Below are 24,707 nucleotides of genomic sequence, written 5' to 3' on the forward strand. Positions count from 1 at the left end.
GAAAGTCTGACCAACTATTTGTAGCTTACGCTGCTGGAGTACAAGGAAAGGCAATTTCCAAACGAACAATTTCAAAATGGATTGGACACTGCATCAGATTCTGTTACTCTTTCCATGGAAAAGGTGTGCCAGCCAATATCCGGCCACACTCCACCAGAGCTATAGCCACCTCCACAGCCTTTCTAAGAGGGGTGGCTACAAAGGACATTCTAGAAGCTGTTACATGGAGCTCCGTGCATACATTTTCCAAACACTACAACCTGCCTTTATATTCCAGATCCCGAGCAGGCTTTGCTTCGGCAGTCCTGCAGGGCATTTTAGCTACACCATCTTTATCTTAGATCCTACCACCCCAGCTTGGCTATGGTATTCAACCCATATGTAAGGACTGCAGTTGCATTCTTGAAGGACATAGTACAGTTTTGTACCTACCATAAATGTAGATGTCCGATAGATATGCAACTGCAGTCAGGTTTTTCCTCCCTCCTACCCCTCTGTAAATTATCCTTTTTGGGTCCACTCCCCTTTTCCAAATTAGCTGGGGAAACCTGTTATGGTGTATCTGTTTATTACTGTTGTGCATGTCTGGAATTTTTTATCCAGTCTCTAATTTTAGCCTTCTTTGGAGGGCACCTGGCATCTGGGGCAAGAAACACTGAAGAAGATGGCGTCGACTGATGCTTTTATGCCCCAGTCGCTCTAACGTCAGGGAAGAGGCGACATCAGCCGACGCCGGACCCAGACTTTGGAATCCGGCCGACCGAAGGGCTGCCTGAGACAGGACAACCCATATGTAAGGACTGCAGTTGCATATCTGTCTGACATCTACATTTATGGTAGGTACAAAACTGTACTTCCTCAGGTCACTCCACAACAAGTACACGTATGACTCTGTCACTGTCCATGTGGGTGTGAATGACCAGAGATGCACCTCCCTGAACTACATGAAAAGAGACATGATGGAGCTCTCGGATTATGTTGCTCAGGCAGGTATGACCCTAGCCCAGAGCAGCATCCTACCATCACCAAGAATGCTACTGCAGTACAAACAGAAAATTATTGACTTCAACAATTGGCTAAGTTTCTGGTGTCATTCTAAGGGGTTTTGATGGTGAAAGCGCTTAGTGTGTGGATTAAAACGTTTTGGAATACTTGGTTGGTCGTGGTGTTTTTATTTTTTACAAGTTCAATATCCATTGGGTATTTTTTCTTACGTTCATTCTAAGGGGATCCAGTATCTGTCTGCTTGGGATGACATGATCGACGGACCTCGATGCTTTGCCAGAGTTGGCCTGGTTCTCTCACTCCTGGGTTTACGGGTACTGGTTAAGGCTCTTGCCACCCCCTATAGTGCCTTTTATTAGGCGGTGTTCCAAAGACCAAATTACCACCGTAGCCGCTATTAATAAATGCAATTTGAGGGTCATGGTGCTCAATGCTACACGTCTAAATCTCCAGATGCACTCACTCGAAGCACTCCTCAAAATGGAGAACATCGACATTTATGCTGTAATGGAGACCTGATTTAAAGCAGCAGAAAGCAGCCCTGTGCTATTGGGCTATAACTCATTCCACACTTTTCGGCTCCAGAACATGGACCGAAGCTCCAAAGGCAGTAGTGTTACCATATTCATAAAGGATATGCACACCTCCAGACTAGTAGCCCAGCATAATGCAGCTGAGATACTCCAGGTGCAACTAATATTTGGTAAGACGGCGATTCAGGTCATAGCCATCCCAAACAGAACCAAGATGCTATCCTCCCAAAAAAGGAAGCCAATCTGGTGGTCCTTTGCCATAAACAAACTCTACAACAGAAGGAAGAAACCGTTGCAAAAGAGAGTAAAACCCCATGAATGGAGGAGCTCCCTGGTCAGCCTCAGTAAGAAGCTCCTATCCTTTGTAAGATCCTCCAAAGCTAGCTATGAAAACAAAATCGCCGCTGCTTCTAAGGGCAACCACAAAGCATTCTATAGCTATGTCAAGAATCTCAATGGCAGCAATCAGGTCTGCTCTGAGTTACAGCACAATGGCACGAAAATTACAGAACCAACTGATATTGCCATAATCCTGGCAGATCGGTTCAGTGCTAACTTTACCCCCCTCTCACCCCCATAAAGGGCCCATATCTATACTGGAAGAATGCAGAAACCCTGTAATCACATCTATGCAGATAAAAGCTGCACTCTCTAAAACCAAAAACACAGCATCCATGAGACTGGACAACATCTCAGGCTGTATTTTACACCAACTTCAGAATGAACTGGCTCTCCACCTAAGCACCGTGTTCAGTCATAGTCTCATGTCAGGCTTTTTGCCCACTGAGTGGCACACAGCAACAGTTATCCCACTCCACAAAGGGGGAGACAACACTGATCCTGGGAACTATCGCCCTGTTAGCCTGACAAGCCTGGTCTGCAAGGCCATGGAACGTATCATCATGGATCTCCTAAACAAAGACATTGGTAATCTCCAAACTCTGGACCCCACCCAGTTCGGGTTTGTGAAAGGCAGATTATGCCTTCTGAACCTGATTGACTTCTTTGAGGCAGTCACCAAAGCTGTAGACTAGGGTAAGGTGGTTCACACAGCCTATCTTGACCTTGCTAAGGCTTTCAATGCCATCCCCCATTCTGGAATTATAGCTAAACTCACTAAACTAGATATAAATCCCTATGTCACAAGATGGGTTGCCAGCTGGCTCACTGACTGACAGAACCCACACTGTAAAAGTTGCAGACTCCAAGTCTGACTTCAAACCAGTGACAAGTGGAGTACCACAGGGTTCAGTCCTGGGATATCTCCTGTTAGCCTGTACTTCAGAGAAGTAGATACCAAACACAGAAGGCCTCTGGCTAACAAAGTTCGCAGATGATTGCAAACTATGAACCATAGTAGAGTCCCCAAATGATGTGGACATCTTACAGAAGGCCTCAATGAGACAGATGCCCGGTGTCAGTGGCATGGCCACAAGCTCAATGCCAAAAAGTGCATTGTCATCCCCATTTGGTAAAAACTATGTACCCATAAACTAACATATAAACGGCAGTCTACTTAACACCGAATGTGTGATAAGAGACCTTGGGGCCGAGGTGGACAGTAGTCTCTCCTTTGATAATCACATCTCCACAGTAGTCAGGAAATCCTTCTATGTGGCACACCCCATCACAAAAGGTTTCTCATCCAGGAAAAAGAGGTCTTTGATCCCCTCTACTCAGCACTCATTAGACCCATTATAGAGGAAAATGCCCATTTTGGAATGTACCTCACAAAACATCTGCAGCAGCTGGAAAGGCCACAGAAGTACCTCACAAAGAGGATTACTGGCCTCAAACAGATGCCCTACACTGACCTTTTTAAAAAATTCCAGCTTTACTCTGTAGCATATCACCTACTCCGAGGAGATCTCTGCCAAACCTATAAAGCTATGTTAAACCCAGAGGTGGTGGACATGTTACACCTAAAGAAATCCCAATCTCTCTGAGCTACATGCTCTAGGGACTTAAACCTTGTCACAGGACATGCTGGAGAGGGATAGATTCCTGTCCCAGAGACTTCTATACTCTGGAACAAGCTACCCATCTATGTCAAGCAAAGTTCCTTATTAGCATTCGTCAAGAAAAATCTTGAGTGGATGTGAAATAGGAAATACACCCCGGGGATCACTTCTGTGGCTCTGCTCAACAGGGGCACAGGAAATTAACTTTCTTGGGTGGTGTAAGCCAGGAAACCTTGTTGGCTAGGCTTACTTAGGCCCTTGGGCCGATAGCCTAGTACCTACCTATGAACCTATAGGTCCCCAACCATGTCCCAAGATTCTCACTCCACATTACTAAGCACCCTGGAAACTATTAAGATCCTACCCAACACTCTCATACTAGGTGACTTCAAATACCCCTCCATCAGCTGGGAAAACTACTCATGCACCAATACACTGGCCCAACACTTCCTGGAATTCATCATTTCCAGTGCCCTGGATCAGCTCATTCTTACCCCCACTAGAGGAAGCAACATCCTTGACCTGGTTATTACTAACATGGGCAACCGTTGCTCAACACCAATAAGTCAGTTCCTCCCTAGTTAGATCCAACCACAAACTAGTCACCATGGAAATCCACATCTCACCCACACCCCCCGCAAAGGTATCCTTTTTGAAAAACTTCTCCAAAGCTGACTTTGGACTCTAAAAACAGAGGTGGCTAACTTCACGGCACCCATGCCAATGGAAAATAGATGCATAACTGCCGAATCATGCACCAGTGCACTGTACGAACACGTACATAAATGCATGGAACTTGTCATGCCCAACAGAACCAAGACACTTTCTACCAGAAAAAGGAAGCCAGTCTGGTGGTTTCCTGCCATTAATAAACACTACAACAGAAGGAAGAAACTGTTGCATAAAAAGGTGAAGTCCCAAGGCTGGAAAAATTTGGTTATTAGCCTCAACAAAAAGTTGAGATCCCTCATCAAAACCTCCAAAGCCAGCTATGAAGGCAGAATTGCGGCAGACACTAAAAACAACCACAAAGCCTTCTATAGTTATATCAAGAATCTCCATGGCAATACCCAGATTTTGTCTGAGTTACTGCACCATGGTACCTCCTATACTGACCCAACAGGTATTGCCAGCATACTGACCAACATTCAGTGCCAACTTTACCCCCCCCCCCCCAAAGGACCAATCTCAATACCGGAAGAATGCCAGGCACCCAGCATTACTGCAGCACAGGTTAAAGTTGCATTGTCTAAGGCCAAGAATACAGCTTCCATGGGACCCGACAATATCCCTGGCTGTGTTCTACATGAAGTACAAAGTGAACTGGCACCACATCTGTGTGTTGTGTTCACGCACAGCCTCAACTCAGGCTTTGTCCATACTGAATGGCGCATTGCTACAGTCATCCCTTTCCATAAAGGAGAAGCAACTGCAGACCCTGGAAATTATCACCCCATTAGCCTGATGAGTCTGATATGTAAGGCTATGGAGCGCATCATCATAGACCTAATTAATAAGGATATAGGGAATCTATAAACTCTAGATCCACACAATTTGGTTTTGTGAAAGGTAGGTCATGCCTGCTCAACCTGGTTGACTTCTTGGAGTCAGTCAGCAGAGCGCTGGATGAAGATAAGGCAGTTCATACAGCCTACCTCAATCTGGCCAAGGCCTTTGATACCATTCCTCACTCAGGAATTATTGATACTCAACAATCTAGGCATCAACCCCTGTATGGGTAGGTGGGTTGCAAATTGGCTCACAGATGGAACCCACAGTGTGAAAGTAGTGGACTCCCAAGTCAGACTGCCGACCAGTCACGAGTGGAGTCCCACCGGGATCAGTCCTGCGTCATCTCCTGTTTGGCATCTGCTTCTCAGAAGTCCAGGCCAACACGGAGGGACTCTGGCTGACCAAATTCGTAGACTACTGTAAGCTGGGAGCCATTATTAACTCTCCAAGTAATGCAGGCATCCTACAGAAAGACCTCACTGAGACCAGTGACTTGTGTCAAAACCATGGCCTTAAGCTTAATGCCAAAAAATGTGTCGTCATCCCCTTTGGGCAAAACTCAGTTCCCACTAATTACCACATCAATGGGAGCCCAAAATTCAGTTCCCACTAATTACCACATCGATGGGAGCCCAATGAACACTGAAGGTGTTATAAGAGATCTGGGGACACAGGTTCACAGTAACCTCTCCTTCGACCACCATATTGCCACTCTGGTCAGAAAGTCCTTCTGTGTGGCACATCTCATTACCAAGGGTTTTTCATCCGGGAAGAAAGAGGTCATCATTTCTCTCTACTCTTCCCTCATTAGACCAGTCATAGAGTATAATGCTCCATTTGGCATGTACCTCACTGGACACCTGTAACAGCTGGTGAGGCCGCAAAAGTACCTCACGAAGAGGATTCTAGGCCTTAAACACGTCCTACATGGACATACTTAAAAAAAAAAAAAAAAAAAAAAAAAAAACTCCAGCTATTCTGTGTCTCATCATCTACTAAGAGGCGATTGCTTGACTTACAAAGCCATGTCTGACCCAGCTCTGTTAGAAATGCTACATCTAAAGAAATCCCAATCCCTTCACACCACACGCTCCAGAGACCTCAGCTTCATTTCCACAATCAACAGAACATGCTGGAGGGACAAGTTCATAGCCCAGAGACTGCCCATGCTCTGGAGTAGACTTCCCATACATGTCAAGCAGAGCACCTCACTGACCCTCTTCAAGAGAAATCTTGATGAGTGGATGGGAAATGGAAAGTTCACCCCGGGGATCTCTCCAGTGGCTCTACTTGATAGAGGCACTGGAGCTAACATAGGGCGGCACGATGCCAAGGCACTTCTGTGAGCTAGGCTTGTAAAGGCTCCAGGGCCATTAGCCTAGTACACACCTATGAGCCTATGTACTTCTAGTTGATATCTTACCTGATACAAAATGTAATTGCCAATCGTTTTTGGTCTAGTTTTCTAGTTGGGGGCAGTTCTGAGATGGCTTTCACCATAATCTGTGTAATGAGAGGTATTGACGCAATTATTCTCTGTTGGTCCTCCTTTATCTGAGACAGATTTTTTTAAAATCTATCCCCTAGCCTCTGGATGTTACTGCCTACAACTGCTTGTATGCCTGCCAGTTGCTAGCATCCTTAGCTGCGGGTGCTCCTTCCCCAATCAGCTATACAGTGGTCTGACCGGTTCTTCCATTTCACGGGACATGCACCTGAATTGTTGCAAATCATCTCTGGATTCAACAACCTTCCCTCTACTGTTACTTGAGTGTATGTTAAGTTCCTGCTCCTCCGTTCATTCCATACAATTATTGTTTGCCTATGCAAACAGTGTGGATACAGGCTCTCTAAAGGCGGTCTCCTACTTCCTACTTTTCCCCATCCATAGCCTTTCCCCCCTGCTAGTATTTTTAATTTTTCTAAATACTGTCTTTACATATTTGAGCCACTAGATGACAACAATCCCCATTCCCACTTTTAACAACATATTGCGCATGTCCACCCTGCTCCTTGTTTCCCTCAACATTTGTAGCCTGTTAAGAGTTGCAATCTTATTCTGAAGTGCACTTACCCTGTCACAGTTAACCACAACATATTAATTCTCAGCACTCACTTTAGGCTTACGTGCAGCTTTATCCTCCTAATTGTGGCTGTTTTTCACTGATAGTTTTCTGAAGACATTCTCGTCCTGTACATCCCTTCTTTTTGGCTCTGCCTGCTCCATTCGCCCTTTGGGCTCACTCCTCTCCAATACCCTGCCTCCAATTCCCACCTGCCACCACTACCTCTGGTTTTATATCACCTGCACCACTCTCACTGCTTACAAAACCAATAACACCATACTCTGCCCATACCCATATTACCTACCTTCCCTCCCCCTCAATTACTGACCCCCCCTTCTATCCACTCTCTCAACTTACTCAGCCTATCGTACCTCACTTCACAAATCCATAGTAGTTACCTTCCCTACCTCTCATCATTTCCCCCTTAGACTACTACTAAGCTACCTCTTCTTCTAAAGAATCCCTACCATCGCACAATTCACCCCATTTTACCAACCCATACTTACTGCTTATCTCCATATCACATTACCATAACCATGTCCATCACACCTAGACTTTTTTCTAACTCTAAATACTCCTTCCGCCTTCTACTTCACCTAACCTGTCTCCCTGACTCCCCTTATTCCCCACCACCACACACAGCCTCTGTACACTTCAATAAAGAACCTTCCTACACCTCTTACATTTCTCCTCACCTCTACCAAACTAACCACTCTCTCCTCTTTACCATAAAGCTCTTCACCTACCCAAATCACCACCACATCCCTCACAATCCCTGTGCCTTATGCCTCCTTTCATTCAACTCCAACTGTACTAGTGCCACAAAACCTATAAGCCACATCCTCAAACTTATTTCTACCCTTTTTTCAGGTGACATCCACCACAACCCAGGACCTCCTATCAACCAGACACCAAATCAAATTCCATCCCCTACCTCCTCTCCCCAAAAATCTCTCCTTTTCACTACCATTAAAGCCCAAAGCCTGTGTAACGAGCTGCCTGGCTTCCACACTTGGCTCGCCCATAATCACCCTGACATAGTAGCAGTCACCGAAACATGGCTCAAACCACATCTGAAAGACTCTGAAATCACCCCCCAACTATAGAATCATAAGAAATGACAGAACTCAAAAGAATGGAGGTGGAGTAGCACCACTTTTCTCCTCCTCTCTAACAGTAAGTCCTTTTATACCCACCATATACCTAAACTCGGTACAGCCAAAATAACATTAGCCCTCCTAAAAATCAACAACCATAAAAACATAGTTATAGCCACTCTCTATATATCCCTTCTGGAAGATGTTATTTCCTGGTTCTTAGCTAATATAGCTAACGAAACAATCATCCTAGGAGATGTTAATATTAACTGGACTTCTATTCAAACACCTCCTCCCAAAATATCAACTTGTACAACTTCTCTCAATTGGTTAACTCTCCTACTAGACCTAAAAAAGACAATTCTCCAGGCAGCATTCTGGACTGGATAATAGTTTCCCATCCCAACAATGTATCTGACAGCGGCACTTTGACCGATTCCCTCGGTGATCACCTTTCTGCCTTCATTTGTCCTGCTCCTTCCTCCCTACACTTACAGCACAACTGTATCTTAACCCGCAACCTCAAAAACTTCAACCCACAATCCTTTTCCGATACCTTAAAACAGATGAACTGGAACCCACTAAAAACTCTTCCTCTTGACAATGCTGTTATGTACTTTAACACTACTTTCATTAACCTTCTAAACTGCTTTGCCCTTCCTACAATAAAAAGAGCAATATCCATTACCGGCCCGTGGATCTCCAAAGAAACATTAACCCTCATGCACACCCGTGATAAATCATGGAAACTCCATCAGAAATGTAAAACACCAAACTCCCTTACTGAATATAAACAACTTTTGTAATAAGAGTTAGAAAACTAATCACCTCTGACTGCAAATCCTACTACTCCAAGTTTCAAAATAACCACAAATCCAACCCCCAAATGTTTTATCTCTACCCTCCTCAATCCTGGCAGAAAAGACCACCCCTGTCCTGACCCTAGCTCTCCAGATTGTATCATGGCCACTAAATTCCGCTCCTCCTTCATAGACTCTATTGCCAAGCTCATCACTTCTTTCCTTCAGAACTCCACCACTCTTTCCACTCCTCTTACCTACAACCCCTCTCCCTCTACCACATGTACTTCCCATCCCTTTCTCTTCTCCTTCAAACCCATAACCATGCTCCAATGCCCCCAACAACCTTCTTGCTCACGTCCTTAAGTTGGCTGCAGATGGCATAGCACTTCCCATCTGTATTCTAATCAACCATTCAATCCAAGAATCCTATGTATACCCCTCCCCTGGAATAAAGCCTTCATCATTCCCTTACAAAGGAGACAACAACACTGACATCCCCATTGCCATCCTGTCCCCTATCTCAAAACTTCTTGAAAAATATATTCACCTTCAACTATTACCTTACCTTTTAGATAACCACCTGCTTACCCTGACACAACATGGATTCATACCTGGATGTAGCACCACCACAGCCTTACTATAATTTCTCGAAAATATTAACTGTTCCCGTGATTCTGGAAATGTTGTATCTGCTCTTCTCTTAGACCTTTCTAAGGCCTTTGATAGAATTCCCCATAGCCTACTTTTGTCTAAGCTCTCCCATTTTAATCTCTCTCCCTCCTCTTTAAATTGGTTTTCCAGCTGTCTGACAGACAGCAAGCCGTCAAATGGAATAACTGCACCTCCCCCTACCTTAACTCACTTACTGGTGTCCCCCAAGGATCTATCCTGGGCCTGCGTCTATTTAATGTCTTCATAAATGACATCCATCACTGCATTCCTAACGGCAAACTTGTCCAATACACAGATGACTCCACCATCATCTGCTCTGCTGAATCCCTTCCCAAGCTCATGCATATAACACAAACTGCCTTCAACAGTACTGAAATATGGATGCAAAATAATCACTTAGCCCTTAATGCATTACAAAACCAAAATTATGATCTTTACCCCTTCTAAAAACAACAAAGTAGACTCAAACTCCTTTTTTGTAGCAAGCCAAAATAAACCCTCCATCAAATTAGTCTCCCAAACTAAGCTTCTAGGTGTCCTTATTTATGATCAATTAAAATTTGACATTCACCTCCAAACCAGCATCAAAAAAGCCACCAAAAACTAGGAATGCTTTACTGGCACAATCTCTTCCTCACGTCATCAGCTAAGCTTACCATCTCTACAACATACCTCCTTCCATCCCTCATGTATGGAGCTCCTCTCTTTACTAATCTGCAAGCCACGCTCAAAACTAAACTGGCATCCTGTTACAATAAAATCTCCAAGTTTACTGCCAGCTCAAAATCCTCATCCCACCACTTGTGACTCCTTACACTCCCTGAACTGGCTGGAACTCACTGGCTGGATCGTCACAAGACATCTACAACAACTGGAAAGACCGCAGAAATACCTCACAAGGAGGATTACCGGCCTCAGACAGATGCCCTATGCAGACAGTCTCAAAAATCTCCAGCTTTACTCCATCACATATTACCTACTCTGAGGCGATCTCTGCCTAACATGCAAAGCTATGTCAAACCCAGATTTGTTGGACATGCTCCACTTAAAAAAATCCCAATCCCTCTAAGCTACGTGCTCTAGGAACCTAAACCTTGTCACCATAATAAACCGAACATGCTGGAGGGATAGATTCCTGTCCCAGAGACTTCCCATACTCTGGAACAAACTACCTATCTATATCAAACAAAGCTCCTAATTAGCACTCTTCAAGAAAAATCTTGATGATTGGATGGGAAATAGGAAATTCACCCCAGGGATCACTTCTGTGGCTCTGCTCAACAGTGGCACAGGAAAATAATTTTCTTGGGTGGCGAAAGCCAAGGTACCTTCTTGGCTAGGCTTATATAGGCCCTAGGGCCAATAGCCTAGTACCTCCCTATGAACTCCTCAACTCTCTTTCATATTCAACTCTCCACTGCACATAAACTTATTTTCAACTCGTTCTCAATGCTCTTCCGTCTCCTCCAGCCTCACTATGCACCTTCCTGACTGAACCCTCAGCTCTAATAATCAAAATCTCCTTGAAGTACACAAACCATCATGTAGCCCTGGGTAACTTCTGTCTTTCTCCCTTGCATGAAAATGGAACTCACTTCCTCCCCACATCCGTACTACGCAAAATCTTTCTATTTCAAGTCTTTGCTCTATTCATATCTCTCCACTACCTTGGGAGTGCTCTTGCTCCTACCCCTCCTAACTTCCTCTCTACTACTCCTACTAGCTTACCCTAGCTTAGGTTGGCAATCTGCCTGCTACTTAAGGCATAATGTATATTTACTCTCTAGAATTTGATACTACTTGTGTAACTCAACTCTGTTGTATAACATTATGTATTAACTACTGCTGAATTTGTTTTTGGAAAATGCTGTATTAACTCCTGGTATTACTTCTTGTCGATTTTTGTATGTAAATGCTATGAACTGCTACACTGTTAACTCCTGGTACTATTACTTGCTGATTTATATACATATATATCTATATCTATATCTATATATCTGTATATATATATATATATATATATATATATATATATATATATATATATATATATATATATATTTATCTATATATCTGTCTATATATATATATATATATATATACATATATATATGTATATAGTTTTATATATATATATATATATATATATATATATATATATATATATATATTTATCTATATATCTGTCTATATATATATATATATATATATATATATATATATATATATATATATATATATATATATACATATATAATTTATTTACTGTGGAGCTTTTCTCCCCGGGCCTCCGTTGAAAAAGGGCTCATCTTGGCCCAATGGACTTTCCCAGTCAACAAACTGCAAATAAGTAAAGACTAATTGCCTTTTGCTACAGTGGGTCATTCCATTCTGGTGGATCATCAGGAGAAGTAGTGCAGTATTTTTTATTGTCCTGAACTGCTTCACTTGTTACCCTTCTGGTCGCAGCCGGAGGGTGTTATCTGATGTAAAAAATGTTTTGTCTCTTATCCACTGAATTGTGGAGTACTGCAGGGTTCCATTGTTGGTGTTCTACTTTTCACTGTGTACTTGTTGCCTCTGGGTGATTAATTTGAGGGAGAGTACAGTACCATTGTTACACTGACTTTTAGCTCTGGATTTTGTTTCATCAGGCATCTGTTTCTGCTGAAAGTAATCTGGGAAGCATCTTGGAATTTAGCCATGACTGGATGGCTATCAATCAGCTGAAGCTCAACACATTCAAGATGGTAGCACTGGTTGGTCATAAAGCTGTTAGGGATTCTTCATGACCAGTCTTTTGTCGTTTCCCTCAACATTTCTTATAAATGAGACAAACTCAGCTTTTTGTCAGAAGGATCAGATCTTCGCTGTCGTTAATTCATCCTGTTTCCACTTGTGGAATATCTCTCTGATTAATCACCTTATTCTATCTTCCTCTCTCCTGTAGATTGCAGTTGGCCCCTTCTGGTTAGACTACTGCAATGCCCCATACCTTTGTGCAAGATACTTAACAGTTCATCTTTGAAAAGAGGCCTCTGTACCATTAAAGCTTGCCACCCTCCATTTCCATGAAAAAATTCAAATATCCTGGTAAGTTAAATTTTTGATTTTATTGAAGTTAGCAGTAGGTTACTACAATCACATCTCTGTATATGAGGACGAGAAGGGCTGAAAGAACAGAAGAACGCTGCTAGGAATGCTGACAGTATATGAATACATTGCATACCTACCTAGATTCCCTGGAATCCTGGTTTGAAATTCATACAGACAAGACTCTGGGCAGGACAGAAGAGCATAAACGCAAGTGGTTAAGGCCTAGTGTTACATGTACCTTTCCTTAAAAATGTACTGTTAGGTTAACCATGTTAAACAAAACTGTATGTTTATCCAGCTTGCAGTAAAAGATCAAAAGTGCAGCTATTACCATGTAGACATGCTTTGAACTGTTTGCATGTAGTGAGGGAGAAAGCATTTTTGATATATTTTTTATTGATATTGACATTTTGCTCTCTGACAGTATTGGTTGCTTATAGTTTGTAATTATTTATCCACTAACCTGTTTACTTTGGTGAAATGATGACAAGCTATTTGCCGGTTCTTGAATTAATGATGAACTGAGTTGGATAAACCTTTATATTTTGGATGCTTTTTCCACATTTGTCTGCTAATCATCAAGCCTGTCTCAACTCTGGAGGAGTCTTTTTTTCCAGGTTATTGGAGGGATTTTGTGCCCTTGCTGGCATTGCAACAATGAAGGTGTTTTAATTCTAGCCCCTCTCCTTGGGTGAGGACATGTGACCTGTAGCACTTCAAGGGGCCACTCTTCCTCCTCGTGCTTGTAAATGCTTCTTTGCAACTGTTGAGAAAGACTATTGCAGTCATGGCTTGGTAAGCTGGGCGCATGACTCAGGACTGCCTGTAAACATTGCTACCCTTCCTCTGTGGGATTAAGGCATAGGGCAGCCCTGTTTTGCCCCCTGCTTCCACAAATATTGGTAGACCTGTCCTCCCTATTCTTACTCCAGTAAATGCAATTGCTGCTGACAACCCAAGTCGATTGTGTCATTGGCAGAGAGTTGCCCCTCTGTCAATGCAGGTGGCCAGTTTAAGAAGCACGTTTCCATTATTGACTGCTGTTTTTTTTGTGATTCTTTAGACAGAATATGATTTGTTATGTCAGATGATACTCCATTCAGTCAAATTTTCTGGTCTGCTGTTTTCTGTTGGACTTCACCTCCCCATACAGGGGGAGATACTACACCACTCTATTGTAACTAACTCTAAGGAAACCTAATCTGAGAAAGTTTTAAGTTTTGAAATGTTTCTTCACTCAGTCCGACTGAAATGTACTTTGATCTGTCAGTTGTAGGTCAGACTAGTAGGTAATGTTTTGGGTTTTTGCATGCTTTTACATTTATCCACATAAATGATTTGCTAAATCACAGTGGCTGTCCTCACAGGTCTTTATGCGTTGAGTGCCCATTTATTATATAATCTTCTACTATTTTTATCCTTTTCTTCAGTTCAGGTAACTGGAAGGCAGAAACAGATGTCTGATCTGCATTTAAGTTTGTTGTGCCATTTTCTCTGAGTATTTTGTAGAAATACTGAAGAGCAAGTGTGAGCAAATAAAAAACATAATTATGAAGAAGTGATATGACAGCAGAGCATTTTTGTATAAGTGGGTTAATTTCTGAATCTTAGACATTTGGTTGCACTCTTGTGCTTTGTGAAAATGCTTATTAATCCCAGCATTAAATCTTTACTTAATTTATTATGTATGTATCTCTCTATTTTTGGAGTTTGAGTAGTAGTTCAGATGTGAGATTACAGTTAGCGGTAAGTCAGAGAGGGAAGGTAAAAACATTGGACTGCAAAGTCTGTCTTGCAGATTGAGATATCTTTTTAGTATATCAGAGTATTAAAATGATATGTTGTTGCTCATAATGAGAGATTGTGTGCATCACCTGGCAAGAGTGTCTTATCAGTTTTTTTTTTTTTTCTTTCCTTTTAGGCAATTGTATGGGATGACTGTCTGACTGGACCTTTTGGCCTGATTGCTCAGTATTCACTGTTAAAGGTACTGATTCATGATGTAAATAACAGTGGTAAGAATTAAATACATTATGGAAGGCAACTGATTCATTACTGAATTTTTAGAAGAATGTTGGCATTTGTGTTAATACCATTTACATGTTTGCTGAAAATTACACATATAAATATGTACAGACGTAGAATATATGTCCTGATTTAGAATTTGCCTTTTTCTGTTATCTTCCTGTAAAGATCAGCAATACTTACTCCATTTTTTGCTCTTGAATAGTAACAAGCCAACCACCAACTCCCTTTCTAGCAGCTTATCTTAAAGGATTGAAACTATGAGCTGTTGACCTACTTCATCTTGTAGTGCTGGGTTTCGTTTCCCATTGCCTCCATTTACCTACTCTGTGATCGGGATTAATCTTGGCAGTTCTTCTTAACCTACTCTGAAAATAGACCTCAACCCACTTGTATGTAATGCAGCATTGTAGAACTGTTAACCTGTTAGGGGGCAGTTTTCTTTTGCTGCTTTTATTAACTTAACCCCTTTTGGCAGCCTCACACACAGGAGTGCTGTCTTATTTTTTAGATGGCCATCCTGGCCAAAAAGCATGAACATACTACTAAGTGAGTGCATGTGGCTCGGTCTATCTCACAGTCAGGGATGAATCCCTCTGCACACCAGAACTGGCATGTTTAGTTACATGGCTTCAGTCTTGAGTGTGTTTTAAGGGTTTATTTTTTGTTTTTTTTGTGTGTCTTAGTTAGAAAGACATGTGTTGTTATGTCTGTCAGCCTGAAGTTGGCCATAATGTATAACATTCGTGCACTTTTTTCAAGACATGATTAAGGGCAGAGGGAGTATTTTGGGTAATGTTACTGAACACTCTGATACAAATGTTTAATCTGTTAGAGACAAGTTTTGTTACTGTACGTAGTAGCTACCTATGGTCTACATGTGAGGAATCAGCATCTCCCCAGCCCACTTCCAAGTTGTACATCCCAGAATCTATGGTTACCCATCCAATTGTCCAGACTGCATTTGAAGAGGGCCAATGAGGTGCTCTGTTTGGCATGAAGTTGGGAGTCCATTCCAAAGGTGTGGTAACCTCTGGGAGACAAATCTGTCCCTCGAGCAGGTTCTGTTAATGTCACATACCAGGTTAAGGTCTTTAGAGCGAGTAACCATTGTACCATTTGACTTGCAGATTTGCAGCATTTCCAGTAAAGCAGGGTCAAAGATGGCCTTGTATGCAAGGCATAGATCTTTTCTGAGTAGTCTGTATGAAACAGAATAAAGTGACAGTGATTTCAGATGGTCCATGTAGGACAGATGCTGAAGGCCTTGAAGTTTCCTTGTGAGGAACCTTTCTGGTCTCTCCAGTTGCTGCAGGTGATTGGAAAGATACATAACAAAAGGAGTGTTGTACTCAATTATTGCCCTGATGAGGGAAGAGTACAGAGAGATTACAACTTCTTTTTTGCTGGATGCAATGCCCTTACGTATGAAATGAGCAATATAGAATGCCCTTCTTACCACTGTGGAGACATGGTGATCAAAGATAAGCTTGCTGTCAATTTGTGTGCCCATGTCTCTCACCACTGAGTGTGTACTTAGGGTGGTGTTATTGATGTGGTAGTTAGCAGGTAGCACTTAAAAGAAAAGGATGATGATACATTTTTTTTGCATAGAGTTTAAGGCCATGACATTGGCACCAATCATTTGTTTAAGTCCCTCTTGTAGAATGTTGACATCATTTAGAGATTCTGTGATCACTCTGTTTGCAGTCAGTGACAAACTTTGTCAACCACAGACCTTTAGTTTAGTTTTAGCTTGTACTTTGGAGAAATAGAGTCCAAACAGTAGAGGTCCCAGCACTGATCCTTGCAGAGCACCACTGGTTGCAGGTCTGCTGTTGGGGGTAGATTCCCCTATTTTGACTGTATGGGCTCCATCAGTGAGCCAGTTGGTGACCCATCTAATGATGTAAGGGTTGATACCTAGCTGGGTGAATTTGTCAATGATGCTTGAGTGGGGGATAATGTCAAAAGCCTTGGCTAAGTCCAGGTAGGCTGTATGCACAGATTTCCCTTTGTCCAGGGCCTTGTTGACTGTCTTGAAGACATCCACCAGGTTTAACAGGCATGATCTCCCTTCAGCAAATCCAAACTGAGTAGGGTCAAATGTTTGGAGATTACCTGTATCTTTATTATAAGGTTCATGATGAGTCACTCCATGGCCTTGCAGTTAAGGCTAGTCAGGCTAATAGGTCTGTAGTTCCTGGTGTCAGTGGAAGCACCACCTTTGTGCAAGGGGATAGTGGTGGCCATTTTCCATTCAGCTGGGACGAAGACTGTGCTTTAGACTATGATTGGAAGGAGTACCCAGTCATTTTCCCAATTCTTGTTTGAGCCCATGTAGGACGCAACCTGGAATGTTATCAGGAAGCTGTGATCCTTTGCTTTAGTACTGTAAAACAGTCAAGAATGTCTGCAAATTATATAAAAATAGAAACTGAACATTCTCTAAATTTGTTTTCTTATTTTGTATACCAGCTAGTTATTTTAAATGAGGTCCAACAAACACAAACTCATTGTTGCTTAAAAATACTGCTGTTTACCTTACAAAAGAATAACAGCATGCTTCAGTTTTGCCTGCAGCATTTAAAATGCTGCAGTATTTGAATGATGCATCCAAAGTTATAACATGCTTTGTTACACAGCATGTCTAGAATTATGTGCCTGGAACCATTCGATTTTTATGAATTCGGCTTCACTGCCCGAGTTATCCGTGCTGATATGTTTGTTCAACCTGTTTGCTTCAGATTTCATATAAAAATTGAGACTGAGTACATGTGATGGACTATATAGCAGTAAGATCCTGTTTTGAGATTTTCATAGGATATTTTTACACAGTCAAGCTTTGGGAATTAATTTGGGGATGTGGGTGTCAACTTTTTTGTAAATGCTGTTTCCATATTAGCCTGAAGTGACTGCGCTCTCCAACGTGCACTGGGGCATCTCACTGTGGATGAGGTGGGTGGGAAGAAAATTGTTAGCTCCAAGTTGGAGGTTCGTGTTCAATTCTGGGAAATAGTAACTTGTCCTGTGCAGTTGAGAATGATGCTGGTAACTCAGGTGGAGGAATTTTAAGTATGTTTTGTTTATTAAAAAAAAAAGTTGCTTTCATGTTTCACAGAAGTCTTGTGCTCTCTGTTTACTCCACCTGGGAATAAGAACCCCCACCCATTTTTTAAACATTGGTCTGACTCTAACTGCTCAGATATGTACATCTCTTTATATTACCCCACACAACTACTCCTTTTATAATATAGGTTCATAGAAGATTAGGTTAATGGCTTAAGAGCCCTTGCAACTCTAGCAGTATAACCTGATTTTACCCAATATATATGCCCCCAGGGGCGCAAGGATGGCATGGATTTATGCCTATGGATTTAGTTTCTTACAGATTGCTCCTGTCCATAAGGAACACTGGCACTACCTCAGGTATGAATTTGTGATTCCCCATCCGTTGATCCAAATTATGTTTGAAGAGGGCCAGGGAAGGGTACTGCTCACTGTGAATGTGAAGTCTGTTTCAAAGAAGGGGCAATCTGTGAGACACATCTGTCTCTCCAGCATGTTTTATTTAAGTTAATTACTAAGTTTAGATCCCCAGATTAGGTGACCCTTGTGCTGTTAGACTTGCAGATGTGTAGCATCTCCATCCAGGCTGGATTTGTGAGTGCCTTCTAAGTCGGGCATGGATCACCCCTTAATAGCTGGTAGGAGGCAGAGTTAAGGGATAGGGCTTTTAGTCTATCTGCACAAAACATGTTGTTTACACCCTGTATTTTCTTTGTGAGGAACCTCCTGAGGTCACTGTAGCTGCTTTAAATGCCTAATCAGGTACATGCCAAGTGGCGCATTGTACTTGATTATTGGTCTAATGAGGGTTGAGTACATTGGGACTATAATTTCCTTGGATCTAGATGCCATAGCATTACTTATAAGTTGTGCCACATAGGAAGACTTCCTCACCACTGTGGACACGTGGCAGTCAAAGTTCAGGCTGCTATTTATCTGTGTAACTAGATGTCTCACATCTGAGTCTACTCTTAGGGGTATGCTGTTGATGTAATTTACAGGGGTATTTGACTTCTCAAAGGGCGTAATGTATTTTTTCTCATTTAGTTTTAGGCCATGGTTCTAGCACCAGTCATTTGTCTGATCTAGACCCTCTTGAAGGATATCTACATTGTTGGGGTTTCAGTGATTGACCCTAGTTTGCAGTTTTTGGCATACTTTTTCATCCAGAGGCCTTCCACATTAGCCTTGACGTCAGAGAAGTATACTCCAAACAGGAGTGATCCCGGCACTGAGGCCTGTGGCACACCCACTTGTAACTGGCCTCCTGCTGGATTTGGATTCCCCCACTTTAACCACGTGTCCTGTCCACAAGCCAGTTGGCTATCCATCTGGGAACATAAGGATTTATTCCCAGTTTTGTGAGTTCATTTATAATAATTGAGTGGTGAACTGTATCAGATACCTTGGCCAAGTCGAGGTGATGGTGAGGTGTGAATTTTGAGCTGAGGTGTGAATTTTGAGCTGAATTTGTCGGCCAGCAGATTTGCTATATTTTTCAGCTTGAGTATAGGTGATGCTATCTACCACTAATTCAGCACATTATTGGGTGTTGCCCTTAAGATTACTGACATAGCTGAAAAAGCCTTATGGTTATTATTGGCTTTGTAGGCTATTTTTACCTCAAAGTCTGCTTTCAGAGTCTTGAGTAGTACTCTGATTCATTTGTTTAGACTAATGAGAGACTTTTTGCTCTGTTGTGCACATTCCCTCTTACTCCTCAGGAGAGTTTTCTTTCTTTTGTTATACAACCTATTAATACTAGGGGTCCACCTGGGTGGCTTGTTTTTGCATTTTGACTTGGGATTATTTTGGTCTGGTACTTCCATTTCTGTGCAGTTGTTTATATGGTCATACAGGGCTTTTGTATTTGCCTCTGCATAGGTTTCTGTGTTTTCTGGATTTGGGGGAGCTTGTAAAGTACCTATAGCAGGTAATTTACCTTAGAGAAGTTATTAAAGTTTTTGGGGTTATGTGGGGGGACTAGTTTTACCTTTATTTCAAGGGAGACTGCTTTGTGATCTGATCTTACCAGTGATGACATCATACTTGAGGGGTTGGGTGCAGCACTCCCCCACAATTGTAAGTACCAGATCTAGGATATTTGTTCCTGTAGTGGGAATGCAGCCTAGCTGCCCCACAGCATTTGAATTTACAAAGTCAAGAAATCTTTGTGCCTGCACATATGCCTCCTAATTAATGGAAAGGTAGTTAAAATTGCCCTTGAGTATGGTATTGGGCTGGATGGTGAGTGATTCTAGCAACTTCAGGTGTGATGTATGGGTTTCCTGGTTCATAATGGGGGACCTGTAGCCAGCAAGAATATAGTATTGGATTTTTCATATGCTTAGTTGGACATTGAGTAACTCAAGCATGTCATATTGTTTGACCAGCCTTGAGGTATGCTTATCCTTTATGTAGGTAGGTGCACCTCCAGCTTTGCTCTTTCATGTTCAGTGGGTGGTTGGAACGTATGAAAGACGTTACAGCCATGCACTACCAGACTGGTTTCCATGGCTTTGAACCATATTTCAGTAACTGCACAGATGTCACCATTCTCCAGGGTGAGGAGAGCTTCCAGGGAGTGCAGCTTCTTATTGAAACTCCTAGCATTGAGCAGTAAAAGCTTGTCTTGGGTACCTTTTGCTATATTGGAAGGTTTGTCTGTTTGGCAATGCCTAAAAAAGATATTATAGGGATGAATAATGTTTTGGCCAATATCTGAAAGCCTAGAGCCAACAGGTGAAGACCATCTCTGGCAAAGCGGTGTTGCCTCTCAACCATGTTCTCCCAGGCTGACAAGTATGCATGCAGAGTTTCTCAGGACTGCACTGGAGAGACATTTGAGGCTTGAGTAAGTTGCATGTGAGCACCTCTCCATATGTGGGTCTGTGTGTGGTCCTTTGCAGGTGCGGTGAGTGACGTGTGCGAATTGCTGATAACCTGTTGCTTTTTGTGTCTGTATGAGAGAGTCTAGCCTCCACTGTCAGTTGATAATTACATCTCTTACATACTGTATTTGTTTGAGAATTAAGTGTTTGTCATTGTACATAAGGCAATTGTTACATTGCCTCGGGATGCCCATGTCCACCAATTTGGATACAGAGATAGGAGGAAAGTGCCCATCCATGGTTGCAGGTCATAATATGTACTTGAAAGGATAGGAGTGGAGGGCGTCTTACAGCAGTTTGAAAATGCAACTTTAAAGAAGTGCAAAAAAAAAAAAAAAACAAAGCAAAGTAAACTTTCACAGCATAATGAAAATAAGCAATGTTTTTAGATGTTTGTGTCTCTACAAGGTGCTGGGACAGCGAGCAGCTCTGTGCAAATGTGCTGAATTTATGCCATCACGGGAAATACAGAAAACTGCCTATTGAGCCCTTTGGCCAGTAAAATTACTACACTTAGAGCCCTTTTGTGTGCTTCCCATCTCAGAGAGACCAGACAAACATCTAATGCTACTAGATGAATAATCCCAGTCCTCCTAATGTAAAAGCACAGTAAAAGAATGTCTGGAGTGAAATGTTGCCACAAACTTAAGGAAAGGCATTAAGTAATTCACAGTAACAGCAGTGTACTTTAAACAGCATGTAAAAGTGTGATTATTCAATAAAGGTACTTCGCTTTGTAGAAATGAATCACGATCCACTCAACTGGGCAAAATTTAAGGCACTAAAAATAAGGTAAGCTGATTAATAAGCCCTCCAGTCAGTAAAACAACTGCATGCAAGAATCATTAGTGTGTTTCCCCAACCTGTGTAGACCAGGCTACCACCCACAGCCACTAGATGGAAACTCCAATTTCCTCTTGATGTAAAAACACAGAAAACAGTTTTCTGGAGTGTAAAAATATAATACTTTATCTAGTAGCTAGCTAATGAAGTTGGGGGCAAGTAAATCAGTAAAACAGACAGTGAGAGCCAAAATGCATTTTTTTCCAAAATAAACACAAGGAACTGTAAATAAATAAATCAAGATGTAAACAACAGTATAGAAAGAGTAGCGCTTATAAAGTTCAAATAACAGTAAGGGTGGGCAGTTTAAAATCGGCCAGTTTAAAAGAAAAAAAGATCATGGCATGAGAGGATAGATAGGAATTACCAGTAGGGAGTCGCCAACAGTGCTTGTAGTTTTTGCAGGCCAGAAAAGAGAGATACAGATATTCTCTATGTATTTCAGTATCACTTTGTTTTATCAGTGAAAAACTGTGAAATATGCAGCCTATCTGTCACATATAACTAAATCTCCAGACCAAACAGATTTATTGTAATAAAACCCAGTGGGCCAACTTTCTTCAGATGAGTTTATTCATCCTACTGTCTGTTGGACTTTTTCAGTTTCTTATGTCATCCATTAGGGTTATTACTTTTAGCAAATTATTCTCCTGATACATTTTCCACCTTTTTGCAACTACCAGTGACAAAGCTTGTTGAGTACCTTAATCTGTAGATTTTCTTTTGAGTTGGTAATCCAACTCGTGTAAAGATATATTTTTTGTCAAATGCCACTCATAACCCAACAATTTCTAAATTAATGCTTGCAGATCCTCTTATTTCTGCCAACCTACTAAATTTTCAAAAATAATATGTTGCCAGTTTCTTATTTGTTTTGACCACATCTCCAACATGTGACTTATCGGTGAACATGTTCTGCAGTCTGTCTGTTGCATAAACTATTTTTGTAGGCACTTCTATGCTCATATTTTAAAACTTCCTTGATTTTGTAGCAGCACAGGTTTCCTTTCACATTTCTTCCGTTATAACTCTACTACTACTTATCTTTGTTCCATATGATATTAATGCTCTCTGTATTCTAATTAGTCTTTTGTTGCTGGCTTCTGATGACCTAGTGTCTGTTAAGTTAGCCGATTGTGGCCTCTCTTGCCCCCCCCCCTTTTTTTTTTTTTTTAATAGGTATTGTATATAAACCCTAATAGTTTGATACATTGCTGCTACTATTTGGGTTGTCCCCTTTCTCCAGCTCTTAATTGCTCCCAATAATAGCCCCTCCTCTCTCTCTCTTTGCCACCACTTTTTTATTAAAGAAATGTCACTGGGAATGTCTGCTTGCACAGTGCAGTAGGCCACACTTAAAAATTTCAAAGAAAGTTTTTGACCATCAGGAATATGCCTGAAATTTCCAAACTCTCAAGGTTACTTTATTTTGCACTTCTGACAGATCTTTTGACCAAGTGCATAATCGTTTATCCATTTGAATTATAACTTTCTTGTTCCGATATCATTCTTTTCCTTTTTGATTTATAATTATTATGTATATAATATATCCTTCTCAAGTAAGTTGCTGTGTAATATTCTTATAGGTATGGTACCACTAACCTTCCTGCTAGCGCTGATGTCATTTTCTGACATTTGAGTTGTTGGCCCCTTTTATCCCATATGTATCTTATTTATTGCTTTGTGCATTTATTCCAGAGACCATTTCCAGGATCATGTTCCTGCGTATAGTATTAGAGGGACCGCAAACATCTTATGGCCTGTATTCTTTGTTCTAGATGCACTGTCAGACCTCTCCATCTTTTATCATATTTAATAGCATTTAGTTTAGCTCATGTCTGCTTTGGGAATATTTAGAAGTTGTTTTCTATCCATATCCCCCAAACAGCTACATTTTATAGTGATTCCACGGGTTTGGATAGTTCTGCAGCAAGTCATGAGTAGGTGCATAATTCACACACATTGGTTTTGTTTTATCTCCCATTAATTTATATCCTGACAACTTGGTGATTTGTTTCAGTATTTCAAACAGTTTTGGTATGTTTTGGTTTAGATTAGCCAAAGGCAAGATCAAAACATCAGCAAAAATTCTAATTTTTCTTATTCTTCATTTCACTGCCATCATCTTTTTACCTTGTCTTAAATTTTGCACTAAAGGTTCTAAATGGAGGGGAACCAAGGTGGGGGGCTAGAGAGTAAGCACCCCTGCTGATCATAAATTCTAGTGTTACATTCCCATTTATTTTGATCCCCTTACTAGAACCCTTGTCTGTCTCTTGCAGCAATAATGTAAACTCTACTGGAAAGCCTGTTTAATTCATAATTTCCCACAAGAATCTCTAGTGTACTCTATCAAATGTCTTGTCAGCATCTCAGCCCATTAACATAGGTTCATATGTGTATACTAGGCTAATGGCCCTGGGGCCTTTACAAGCCTAGCCATAGGATTTCCCTGGCATAGTGCCACCTGACCTTAGTTCCCAGTGCCTCTGATGAGTAGAGCCACTGGAGTTATCCCTGGGGTGAATTTTCTGTTTCCCATCCACTCATTAAGATCTCTCTTGAAGAGGGTCAGCAGGGTGCTCTGCTTGATATGTGTGGGAAGTCTGTTCTATAGCATGGGCAGTCTCTGGGTTGTTAACCTGTCCCTCTGGCATGTTCTGTTAATTGTGGTAATGAGGTTAAGGTTGCTGGAGCGTGTGGTGTGGAGGGATTGGGATTTCTTTAGATGTAGCATTTCTAACAGAGCTGGGTCAGACATGGCTTTGTAAGTCAAGCAGAGATCGCTTCTAAGTAGGCGATATGAGACAGAGAATAGTTGGAGTTTTTTTGAGTCTGTCCATATAGGACAAGTGTTTAAGGCCTAGGATCCTCTTTGTGAGGTACTTTTGCGGCCTCTCCAGTTGTAGGTGTCTAGTGAGGTCCATGTCAAATGGGGCATTGTACTCGATGATTGGCCTCATGAGGGAAGAGTAGAGGCAGATGATTACCTCTTTCTTCCTGGATGCAAAACCCTTAGTAGTGAGATGTGCCACATAGGACTTTCTGACCACAATGACAATATGGTGATCAAAAGAGAGGTTGCTGTCAACTTGTGTTCCCAGATCTCTTAGAACACCTTCTGTGTTCAGTTT

General features: G+C 41.7%; 1 protein-coding gene across 1 annotated transcript in view; it reads left to right on the forward strand.

Moving 5' to 3' along the window:
• The window catches only part of VPS33A (VPS33A core subunit of CORVET and HOPS complexes), a gene marked incomplete in the record, with an annotated part of 507,742 nt that overhangs the window by 53,818 nt on the left and 429,217 nt on the right, over positions 1 to 24,707 (forward strand). Inside the window, 1 exon segment of the mRNA XM_044068595.1 lies at positions 14,667 to 14,732. Within this exon segment, the coding sequence (XP_043924530.1) occupies positions 14,667 to 14,732 (66 nt within the window).

Source organism: Protopterus annectens, chromosome 4.part0, assembly GCF_019279795.1.
Source record: "Protopterus annectens isolate FY-2018-M chromosome 4.part0, PAN1.0, whole genome shotgun sequence".
In the NCBI taxonomy this organism is placed as follows: domain Eukaryota; kingdom Metazoa; phylum Chordata; order Ceratodontiformes; family Protopteridae; genus Protopterus; species Protopterus annectens.